This window comes from Neophocaena asiaeorientalis, unplaced genomic scaffold (assembly GCF_003031525.2).
Source record: "Neophocaena asiaeorientalis asiaeorientalis breed wild unplaced genomic scaffold, Neophocaena_asiaeorientalis_V1.1 scaffold177, whole genome shotgun sequence".
Classification (NCBI taxonomy): Eukaryota; Metazoa; Chordata; class Mammalia; order Artiodactyla; family Phocoenidae; genus Neophocaena; species Neophocaena asiaeorientalis.
In genome coordinates this window covers 22,272,717-22,284,912 of record NW_020172779.1, presented here as the reverse complement: position 1 = coordinate 22,284,912, position 12,196 = coordinate 22,272,717, and the positions used below count along the sequence as shown (strand labels likewise).

General features: G+C 51.9%; 1 protein-coding gene across 2 annotated transcripts in view; it reads left to right on the top strand.

Annotated features, from left to right (window-relative positions):
• Positions 1-2,890, top strand: part of LOC112397123 (cytochrome P450 11B1, mitochondrial) — a 5,833-nt gene extending 2,943 nt beyond the window's left edge. Inside the window, exons 6-9 of one of the 2 annotated variants that reach the window (XM_024741245.1) lie at positions 1,262-1,428; positions 1,865-1,943; positions 2,038-2,235; positions 2,368-2,890. In XM_024741245.1, coding sequence (XP_024597013.1) covers positions 1,262-1,428; positions 1,865-1,943; positions 2,038-2,235; positions 2,368-2,481 — 558 coding nt within the window. In that variant the 3' untranslated portion in view covers positions 2,482-2,890. The remainder of the gene's footprint in view (positions 1-1,261; positions 1,429-1,864; positions 1,944-2,037; positions 2,236-2,367) is intronic. The other variant, XM_024741246.1, reaches the window with a different exon arrangement.
• Positions 2,891-12,196: the final 9,306 nt, after the last annotated feature.

Sequence of the window (12,196 nt, the reverse complement as noted above, 5' to 3'; positions counted from 1 at the left end):
GGGAAGGGCCGAGGCGCAGCTGGAGGCCCACACAGGGGACATTTCCCAGGGACAGAGTACCTTTGGCTCTCACTCAAGATCCTTTGGCAGTGACAGACTGATGGGAGGGACAGCAAGGGGCTCCAGTGTGTGGGCGGGACAGCAGGTGGCTGGCAACCCGGCACAGTGGGCAGGGTGGGCCCCGGGGTGTGAGCGCAGCCGAAGCTGCCGGTCTCTGGACCGAACCTGCATCCGCCAGCATCTCTGAGCCCCTGCTAGGCACCCAGGATCCTGAGCAGAGGCGCAGACCCCTGGTGCAGACACTCCCTGAGCAGGGGCTGTGGTGCAACCACAAGGTGAGAGCCCAGGGCAGGGCCTGTGCCTCAGGAGGTAGCTCTGGGAAGGCTTCCTGGAGAAGGAGGCCTTTGCGCTGGGTGTGGAAGGACCACACAGAAGTTAGACAGGCCAAGAAGAGGAGGCTGGGAGGGCAGCAGGCCAGGGCCTGCAAGAGCGGACAGCAAGGAAGGCTGTGAGGCTGAGCCTGGGGAACAGGGCACGTGGGCAGAGGAGGGCAGACAGGGTCAGGGCCCCTGTCAGGAGGGGCTTTGGGCACCAGGCCTGTATCAAAGGCTAGAGGGAGCCAGTGTAGGGAGTGTCTCACTCAGACTCCAGCTCCCTCTCGGGCCACAGGGCAGAGCACGGACTTAAGCTGAGGGAGCAACAGGGAGCCGTATCTGCATATCAGGAGATGCCAGGGGCGCGCTGCCTTGGGGACGGCATTTAGGAGATATTCAGCCTCCCAGATCTCAGGCTGGGCTGGTGGACACCTCTCCCTGCACATGGAGATGATCCAGGAGGAGGAAACAGTTGGGGCCCGGGGTGGCTGGTTCATGTCAGGACCCCGTGTTCGGACCTGACTGTGGCTGGCCAGGGAGGTGACCCACGGGGAGCGGATGGCCCGGGGCTCCGGAACCCTCCCCGCTGAATAGATGGCAAGAGTGGCCACCTCCTGGGCCCAGAGGAGGGCGCGAGCCAGGCTCTGAAGCGGCTGCAGGAGGCCCGGGTCTTCTCTGAGGTTGGGGACACCCTCCCCAAGGGATTCAGGGGAAGCAGACAAGGCGGCTTCAGGATCTTGACGGTCAGCTCTCTGGGCTTTGTCATCTCCGGGCACACAGGTCCCCTGCCCCAGGGGACGGCGGCCATCTTTCTGGGAGGGATGCCCTGGGGGTGGAGGGACGCAGCCTGTGCCCGGGTCTGAGCCCTGGCCCCGTGGCTCCTGCAGACGGCCTTCCCCTTGTTGATGACTCTCTTTGAACTGGCTCGGAACCCGGAAGTGCAGCAGGCCCTGCGCCAGGAGAGCCTGGTGGCCGAGGCCAGGGTCTCAGAAAATCCCCAGAGGGCGACCACGGAGCTGCCCCTGCTGCGGGCGGCCCTCAAGGAGACCTTAAGGTAGGCGTGCTAGACCTGGGCTCCCCCCCGCGGCCCTGGCCCTGCCGTCGGGACAGCCCGCTCGCCGCAGCTTGCAGGCAGATCCTGGGGCTGCTGGTCAGCAGCTTGGCCCGAGGCTACATCCCCCTGCGCCTCCTCTTCCTCTCCCTAAAGGGATGGGGGTGCTTCTTCCTCTGGGGTCTCACCGCAGTGTCCCGGGACCATCGTCGGTCGTGTCCTCATTGGCCCGGGGCTGCTCAGGCTGGGGCAGCTTTGGCTGACTCAGGAGAGGCAAGGAAGCAGCTCCTCGGGATTCGGGCCTCCCAGTGCCAGGAGCGAGCTGTGAGGGCGCTGGGGGAGCTGCCCTCGGGCCGTGGGCGCTGGGCTAGGGAGGCTGCAGAAGGGAAGCGAGGGCCCTGTCGCAGCTGAGGACCCTGTTGGCCGCCCCTGTGCTCAGGCTGTACCCCGTGGGTGTCTTCTTGGAGCGGCAGGTGAGCTCAGACGTGGTGCTGCAGAACTACCACATCCCGGCCGGGGTGAGTGAGGCCGCAGGGCTCCTCTGCCAGACACCCCGCCCTCTGACCTTCACCCACAGGGCGTCTGACCCCGTCCCTCCCCACGTGTCTGCAGACATTGGTGAAGGTGCTACTGTACTCCCTGGGTCGAAACCCCGCCATGTTCACCAGGCCCGAGCGCTATCAGCCCCAGCGCTGGCTGGACAGCCGAGCCTCTGGTACCAGGTTCCCACACCTGGCCTTTGGCTTTGGCGTGCGCCAGTGCCTGGGGCGGCGCCTGGCAGAGGCGGAGATGCTGCTTCTGCTGCACCACGTGAGTGGGCCTGGATGGGGCCTGGGCGGGCAGCCTTGTCGGGACCTCAGGCTTCTGCTCCTGGGGCACCCGCCCTCAGGGCCCTGGAAGGCAGGGGAGGCCGGCCAGGCAGAACCCGCGCCTCTGTCCTAGGTGCTGAAAAACTTCCTGGTGGAGACGCTGGTGCAAGAGGACGTAAAGATGATCTACCGCTTCGTGTTGATGCCCTCTACCCTCCCCCTCCTCACCTTCCGGGCCATCAGCTAGTCACGTCGCCACTCGGTCGGGCTAGTCACACCACAGGCTCCCTCTGCCTGACCCCAGGCCACCACCCCTCTTTTCTCCCATGGGCCCTGCTTCCTGAGCCACACCATGGTCCAGGCAGCGCGTTGCACAAATGGAACAGCCCAGCCCTCCGAGGGTCCGGGCTTGCCAGCCTGTGCAGCAAGGCCCGAGCAGAGCTGGGGATGAAACTTGGTCGCAGGTCCTGGCCACGTGCCCGGTCCCACCAGGGCCCTGTCCTGCAAGGAGCACCGTCTGAGGGCCTTGGAGCCCCTGTTGCCCCAGCTCCAGGCTCCCTGTGTGTCCATCCAAGCAAAGGGGCCTCAGACGCCGCCCTTTGCCGCCCTGTCCAGGCTCTATGCCCTCCGTGCTAAACTCTGCCCCCACGCAAGAGATGACAACTTGGGTGTCCCCTGTCCTGCTCGGTACCATTTCCAATGCCGTCCCTTTTGTCTGCAGTGCTCTGGCGTGGACTTGCCCTTCAAGCTGGGTTGCTAGCTGTCCATCTACCTGCTCCACTCAGCCCGCAGGGGCTCCTCCTGGCAGTGCCAGCCCTCTGGGATTGTGGCTGAAGTGCCCAGCCGAGGGCCTGCATAGGCAGGTCAGCAGTCATGTTTACTAGAAGGGTAGCTACCAAAGAGCCAACTTGGACATCTGGGTCAATGGTACGCATCGGACAGCAGGAGGGATCTTGACCGCCTCCGGCAGGAGTTCGGGGGCCACAGAGAAGCCTCTAGAGGAGGGCGTGGGGCCATCTCGTGCTCCCTTTAGCGGAGCCGGTCTGGAGGGCCCCACTGCCCTCGTGCAGTGCCCCGTGCCCCAGAGCAGAGCAGCCACCTAACCTCATGGGTGGAAGAGGCTTTGAACAACTGAGAGCCAGCCGGGGTCCCCTAGTTGGCAGGAGCGTGTCTGTCCCATGCCACCTGGGGTCAGGTGACACCCCCAGGAAGAAAGGGGGCCCAGAGGCAAGAGGGGGTGCTGGGGCCTCTCCACTCTCCCTCCCTCCCCACTCCCACCTCGTCTGGTGAGAAGCAGGCACTCAGTCACGGCGAGGCAGTAGGGCAGGAGGAGTTGTGTTTCTGGCTGCGCCGGCCCTGCTGGCACTGAGCCACACTGCTGGCATCTGTTCGGTGCCAAGATCCCTGGAGGAGAACAAGGGCTTGCACACCCCTCGCCACTCCACTCCACCCACGGCGGAAGAGGCCTGCTGCCACCAGTGGGTCTTCGCTTGCACCAGTCTGGCACTGTGGAGGGGGACTTGGAGAACCATGGAGAAGAGAGGAGGTTCCAGACTCTGTGGTCGCACAGGCACAAGCTGGAGCCCTGGCTTTCCCACGTGGGCCCAGCCCTCAATCCCTCTGAGGCGCAAGCTTTTCCTCTGGGAATTCTGTATAATTACCATTGCAGCAGGCCTCAAGGGCACACAGGGAGACCGGTGCTCGGAAAGTACCCGGCTTTCTGGCTCGACCGGCACTGAATAAATGCGGATTTCTTTTCCCACTGCTCAGGAGTTGTCTCTTTGTTTGTGGCCCTGCTCTGTGGTGAGTGGATGGTGTGTGATGGCAGGAATGGAATGAAAACCTCGTTACCCTGGGGTCAAGGTGTGTCATTCTGCGAAGCTTGGCACGTGTGTTTGCTTGAGCTCCACGGCAGCCCTAAGAGGCACCCACTGTGCTCTTCCCCATTTTGCAGGCGAGGAAACTGAGTTCATTCACCTGCTAGAGTCTCACAGCGCATCCTTGGCAGGGGTACCACCGAAGCCAGGATGCCAATCCCATCTCTAAGGCCCTCAGAGCATCTCCTTCCCGTTGAAGGACCTTGGCTTGGGAGTGATCTTGGAGACATCTTGGAGACATCTTGGAGACAATCTCCAATTTAAAGTATCTCTGGATGCTTTCAAGATCGTCTCTTGGTTTTCCGTGTTTCTCCAGTTTTCCCGTATCAAGCCTATGTAGGAGTCTCTTTTTCCTTATCCTGCGTGGAATTTCCCGTGCCTTTCCAGTGTGAGTGTCCATCTGGCTCTTTCTAAAAGTCTTCCAGGTTATCTCAACAGTCTACTGTGTAATCGTCATAATTCTTATGCCTCTTCACATCTTTCAAGGTAGAAATAGTATTGCCTTTAAGAAGCCCGATGCCAAGACCTGGAACATCTTCCATGTTCCGTGTGCCGCTGGGGCCTGGTTTGAGGCTGCGTCCTCCAGTTGCCCAAGGGTTATCACTTTCCCAGGGCCACTCTTTGTATTAATTACACAGCCTGGGGTTTCCTCTGAGGCACGAGTAGCATGAATCCTAACCCACGGTGGGGGCCTGTTCTCAGTTCTCAGCGGGAGCGCATATCGCCCTCCATCCCAGCCTCAGGAAGCTGGGCCTCTTCCTCGCCTCCCCACGGTGTTAGGCGGCAGGTTTCCAGGCTGCATCTTCAGCGTTGCTGTAGTGTTTTCGAAGTCTTGCCTTTCCGTGGGGTTCTGATTGCGATTTCTAATCTTACTTGTGTCCTAGGCCTCTCGTCCTTTCCCCCCACTAACTGGGGCCACCGGATCACTAGACTTGGTGCCTTGTGTCCAGCCCTCCCCTGGTGGCTGCTGTGTACTGGCTTCTGTGCTCCCTCCTCCCTGGCCCAGGTCCCTCCTTGTTTCAGGATCCTGAAGAGGTCCTGTCCTTTCTGCCAGCCCAGAAATGCACTTTTGACATGTTTTTGATTCTGTAGCGCTACCGGAGTGGGAGGATTTTCAGAGCATCAGCTCCGTCCCTTTGCTCGAACCTGAAGACCTTCGGTGGCACATTTAAATAGGCAGTCGGTGGCTGCCCCGGGGGGAGGACCGGGCATCCCCATAATTGTCAATCAAATCTTGCAAAATGTTTTTCAGCTTTCTCGTGGAAAGAGTTGCCTGCCTTGCAGGAGCGGTCCTAGAATTACCGGTTGGTGGTTGTATGCGCTTGGTAGAATGTGGGACAATGGTAGGATTGCTAGCCAAAGTTTAAAATGGCTGTACCCGCTTTCATTCACCACCTTCTACGTGTCAGGCACTGTGCTATACGGTAGCGACAAAGACAAGTCCTTGACCTCAGTGGGATTATATCCTATGAGTCTAAACTACAGAAATTGATACTTATTTCAATAATTTTCATAATGTCAAAAATGGACGCCATGTAATTTTCTTTCAGTGAAAGGATTGCTAATTTTCGGTGTGTCTGTTCGTTAGAGGCCTAACCATCAGTGAAATGAAAGAGTGAGGTCCGTGTGCAAGCATCTGTATAGGACGATAGTCACCAGGTGTTAACTAAAAAGGCAAGCCCCAGAGTCACACCAGGATGTGGACGGGCTCACACATTCTCGCAGACACACCCACAGCCCCAGACAGACACACAAGCGTAGTATAAACCTGTGTTCTACTGTACTTTAAGCGGCACGTTGACAGTGAGAAGTATCAGAAAGCCTCTGGAAATCAAAGGCAAGCGTCCAATAGATGTGTCGTGACAACAAATGGACTATGGTGATGGTTGACATAGCTATGAATATACTAACAATTATTGAATTCTATACGTGAGTGAATGGCGCGGTATGTGAATTACATCCCAGTAAAGCTATCTAAACAAACAAACAAACAAGGTAGCAACACATGTCACAACAGGGATGAAGCTTCAAATATTATGCCCAGTGAAAGAAGCCAGACACAAAAGGCCATATATTGTACGATACCTTTTGTGTGAAATATCAAGAGTGATGGGTGATTTCACGCCAGCTTAGCTAAGCGATGGCGTTCAGTTCACTGGCCAAACACCAATCTCAATGTTGCTCTGAAGGTATTTTTAAATGCGATTAGCTCTTTCATCAGGAGACTTTGGGTACAGCCGATTATCCCCCATAACGCGGGTGGGCCTCATCCAATCCATGGAAGGCCTTAAGAGCAAAGACCCAGATTCCCCAAGTAGAAGAAATTCTCCTTGAGAGACTGCCTCTGTGCATGGCTGTATGTTCTTCACTCTCGTAGTCGCATACCTGCCGTTGACGAATATAAACCACAGTTTACTGTTGATGGGCATTAGGGCCGTTTCTGTTTGCAACTACCCCAGGTGGTGCTGCAGTGAATATTCCGGTCCTTGTCTTGAGGTGGGGCATTGTGAGTGTTTCAGGAGCTCCGTACCCAGAAGTGGTAATGCCGGGTCTTTGACGTGCTTAAGTACAGCTTTGGCAGGGCTGTTGAAGAGATTTCCACAGAGTGTACCTATTTATACTCCACAGGGTCCCGCACACGTCAAAATCTCGCCAACACATGGTGTGGTCGTCTTTGAACGTTTAGTCATTCCCGTTGGGGTCATCGTATTGTGTTTTCACGTGGGATTTCCACCAAGAGGAATCGTGTTCAACAACTTTTCTTATACTTATTACCCATACACATTTCCTATCTGGTAAACTGGCTTCATGCCTTTTGCTCAAATTTCTATTGGATGATCTGCTATTTTAGTTACTGATTGGTAGGAAGAAGCTCATTCTATATTCGGAATACGAGTCGTTTAGCAGATACGTGTTTGAAGTGCTTTCTCCTCATCTATGGAGCGCATTTTCACTGTCTTATCAGTACCTTCTCAGGGGCAGATGTTGTGAATTTTTACATAATGCCAGTTATCATTTTTTTCTTAAGTGACCAGCAGAATTTTGTTCAGTTTTGAAAATTCTTAATTTTCCAAAGGACATAAAGATAGCCGTCTACATTTTCCGCTGTAAAAACTTCATTTTTGAGTATTTATTGAGATCCACAAACGTCCTGAACCTGCTTCTTTTGCGTGGTGTGAATACTGTGTACGTTATCTTGTGTATCCACCACTCGTCAAGGCAATCAAGAGTCTATCCCCACTCCAGGGCAGCGTCAGCTTTGTCAAAAAGCCCGTAACTGGATATATGTGCTTTCTGACTTTGCTTTTCTCCTCTGTTGGTCTATTTTTCAATCCTGAGCCCAACCCCACACTGTCTTCATAAATGAGACGATATAAATGCCCTTGGTAGTTGCGAGTGCAAGTCCTCCAGCGTTTTTCTTCTCCCACTAGCTTGCCTTGGCTATTCCTAGCCCTTTCCATTTCCATAAACACTTGAACATTTGGAATCAACTTCACGCGCGCGCACACACGCACACACACACACACACACACACACACACACACACCACCTGCTGAGACTCTGACTGCAATTTCATTGAATTTGTAGATTAATCTTTACTCTATTGGGACTCACCATCAATAAGCTTGGTGTATCCTTCTATTGCTTTAAGACTTTAACTTCAATAGAATCTCTGGTTCATAGGGTTTTTGAAAAATATTAAGGACATTTCGGCCTCCCTCTCTCATTGTGTTATGGTTAACAGTGTTTTCCAAGTTTTTGTCGTCATCAGAAATCTCACATTTATGACAGGGAGCCTACTCATAACAGCCCCTTATTTTCTTTATAAGGTCTATGAGGGCTGATCGATGCCTCCCTTTCGATTTCTGATATTGGCAAAGAGAATTTTATTTTTCTTCTTTGTGATCTCCTTCTGTGTTACCAATACCCTGAATCCTTCCAAAACACCAGCCTTGGTTTTGTGGATTTACCTCGTGTTCATTCTGCTGTCCTCTTTATACTTCCTTCCTCATTTCTCTGGGTGGATCATCTCTTCTTTTTCTAACATCTTGAATGGAAGCTGAGAAAACTTTCACCCTGTTCTCTCTTCTACTAGATGCCTGTGATGTGATATATTTTGCACCAAGCACTTTTTCAGCTGCTTTCCCCACACTCTCAACTTGTCATAACTTCATAATCGTTTAGACGTTACTAGTTCCCAATTTCTCTTGGGGCTTGTCTTCTGTGTAATTGGTTTAGAAGTGCCCTGAATAATTAGTAAGCAGTTGGGGATTTCCTGTTCTCTTTTGACTAATCATTTCTAGCTTAATTTCACTGAAGTACAGAAGGAACTCTAAGTAACGTCAATCATTTGAGATTTGTTGATGCTGGGTTATGTCACGGCATGAACTCAACCTTGTAGAGTCACATGCGACCCTGTAAAAAGCTGTATCTGGTCACCTCTGGGTCTGTTGTTATGTATACTGATTTTTCCTAGTTTGTTAATGAGGCTGCTCAGAACTTCTATAGCACAGGTTGGCAAACAGGAGTGTGTGGGACAAACCCTGTCCACCAACCGTGTCTGTAATTAAAGCTTGGTTGGAACACAGGGACGATCATATGTTTACTTATCCTGTATGGCTGCTTCCACCCGCACAAAGACAATGTTTTGTAGTAGCGACAGAGGCTAGGAGGTCTACAAAGCTGAAAACATTTGCTGCCTGCTCCTTTCAGGAAAAGATTATTGATCCAGGTCTATCGCTGTGATGTTTTTTTCTCCTTGCTCCAGCATCTAGGAGCTATGGAGAGGGAAGTGTTGATGATAACTAAATATAGGATAATGGAGTTGTCTACAGTACCTAAATTCTACCAAGGTATCTTCTGTACGTATTTTGAGCCCGTGTTAGGGGTGCGTATGGATTTTGATTGTAATGTCTTTCTGCTATTTTGTCCCCTCGCCTCTACACAACGTGGCTCTTCACATAAGTAACGCTCTTGTCTTAATATTTACTCAGCCTGGGTGTGTGTATAAGAGGGTCCTTTGGGGGGGCAATCAAATTGTAGACCATTTTCTATATTTCATTTTCAATCTTTTCATGTCCTTGTTTTAAAGCATGTCTCTAATAAAGAGCATTTTGTTTGTTTACCCCAAAAGTCTTGAGTTCCTAATTGTAGCCATTTAAATAATAATGTAATTAATGATATGTTTGTTTAAACACTTCATTTCCATTAAACGTTTACTTTGAGATAATTGTGTATTCAAATGCACTTGCAGGAAATACAGAAAGATCCTGCGAGTCCTTTACTCAGTCACTTGTTAATATCTCGCAAAATATAGTGCAGTATTACGACTAATAGGGTAGTTCCATTCACAATAGTGAGGAAAAAGATTGGTTTCATCACTGCAATTTCCCTTATATGAACTCACGAACCTCTTTTCCAGCCATATCTGGAAACAGTGGCCCCTGCAATACTAATTTCATGTCCATTTATAAAAGTGTGTCACCTGTATAACGGCATATAAAAGAAACAGTGTGGTATGTGACCTTAGGAGATTGTCTTTTTTCACTGAGCATAAGTCCCTGAATATTCATTTAAGTCAGCGCATGTATCACATTTTTCTCTCTTTACTGCTGAGTAATTTCCCAGGTGAGAAAGTTACATGGTTTGTTTACCCACTGCAGGACATCTGGGGTGTTTCTTTTCGTGGGATATTACAAATAAAGCTGTCATATACAGCCATGCATATGTTTTCTATGGACACGTTTCAGTTTGTCTGGGGAAAACAGAGAAGTAGATTTGGGGATCTTAACGGTAGTTGCTTGTTTAGCGTTTAAAGCAACTGCCACCCTGTCCTGCACGTTGGCTGCACCATTTTTCTGGGTCACCAGCAATGTGTGAACGATCTGGTTTCTCTGCATCCTGCCCAGCATTTGGTGTGGTCCCTCTGGAGACCTCCACGCCACCCCCGTCCTGCCCAGAACTTCTGGAACCATCTCCCCCTTCCGTGTCCTCCGAGACCTTCGGGCACCAGCCCACCGCCAGGCGCTCTGAGGGAACCGCCGCTGGGGACGCGCTTCCGCCCCGAGGCCAGGCCAAACCTTCTAGAGGCCGCGCAAAGCCTGACGGGAGACGCCCTTCAGTACTTCCTGGGTGAGGTCTGGGCTCTGAGCCTGACCAGCCTCTCCTCACTCACCTGCGGCGGCTGCGCTCTCTACGGCCAGTGGGAGTCCGTCTTGAGGTCGTGTCCCTGAAGGTTCCATAAGGTCTGGGCAGGACGCAGGGATGTGGGGGAAGGTTTCAGAAGGTCCGGGCAGAGCGCGGGCTGGGAGGGGGGAGGGGAAGGTTCCAGAATGGGTCTGGGCAGGAGGCAGGGTGGTGGGGGCAGTGCTGCAGGCTTGGACTGGGTCTTAGGTCAGTGTCTGAAGATCCTGGGGTTTGGCCCTGCCCTCCTGGAGCAGGGGTCGCAGATCCCACTACCACCACCCATCCGTTCTGACCACACGGCATCCCTCCCCTGGGGTCCCATGGCCTCTCCTACCCACCTAGCAGCCCTTCCTGTGGGTGTCCCTTTCACCACCCCCTGTGCCATATAATATATGATGATATATGGCATATATTATCACCTTTCTGGGTACGGATGGCCCACTGAACCCACACAGCATCTTCACCACTGAAATCCCTGTCCCACCCGGACCCCACCTGGCATCCCCTCCCCTGAGTCCCAAGGCTCCCGGACTCATATACCCATGCCTTGTAGATTCCAGTTTTATTTAAATTAAGCCCCTAGGAGGATCAGGTATTTCCTGCTAAAAGCAATTCACAGATATGACACCCTGTTATCTTTCTGTTAGCCGACACCCTCAGTGGAGGACCAGCACAGAGATTTGACCAGGTCATCATTTTCCTTCCCAAACTAGTGGCCCCAACAGAGAGGAAAAATGAGTTTACAGGCTGCTGCTGAACTTTGCCTTCTACAACTTTTTGTAACCTCTGGAGCTAAAATTGCGGGGGTGGGGGGGGTGCTCAAAATAATCCAGGGTCCAGAGTAATCCCCAGGATCTTTTTTCCAGAGATCTCTTCAGGTGATTTCTTTCCAGGTGGCGCTGAGTAAGGTTACTTATCACACATTTCTTTGAGGGAAGTCATGCACGTGGTATTATCAGTGTAGCTACTCGCTGATTCTCAGACTGAGACCCACCACACTGGATTTTCACATATGCTGGCAAATTCAAACTCCTCTGTGGCAAAACTATAAGTGTATGATGAGTTTCATTTCCAAAGAATACACCTTTTGCCTGAATTGGGAGAAGAGGGCCTTAGCTAAGTTGTCCTCGATATGTCAGTTCTCCCATCAGCCGTTTTTCTTCTCGCACAGTCTTTGCCGTATCAGGGACAATTGGAGTGGTGCGGAAGGCCACCTGTTTTAATTCTCATTCATTTAATGATATTCTTATTCTTTTTTCTATCCCCATAGCTTGTAAGACTGTGACTAGCAATCCTAAAACATTCTAAATACCACCCCCAGCCCATTGAACTCTGCAAAAGCCTTAGATTCCTACACTCAGGGTTATGCAACCAAATCCTGGACCTTCAGTCTTTAGCTGAGGAGGCGAATTCAGCCTCTCGTTGAAATATTTTCTGCTCTGTGTCACGATTCTCATAATGGATTGAATCTGGGCTAAATCACGTACAGCCCATTTTTTTTTATTAAAAATAATTTTTTTTTGCCCACGCCACTCATCTCACGAGATCTTAGTTCCCCGACCAGGGGTCGAACCGGGCCCGTGGCTGTGAATGCATGGAGTCCTAACCACTGGACCGCCAAGGAATTCTCCGTAGAGCACATTTTTAATCCCTGGCACTTTATATAAATTATTTGAAACAGTAAAGTTGAAAGAATTTACAGCAAATACAAGGATACCCACCACTTAAAGTCCACCCTTAACATTTGACTAGTTTTTCCACGTATCCATCCATCTCTCCAACCATGCTTTAGTTCATCTTATCTTTTGATTCATTTCCAAAGGAGCTACAGGCATCAGCATTCTTTCCCCTGCAAACTGTAGCAGTTTTGCCTTGCATGATTCATGCTTTATGTGTCTT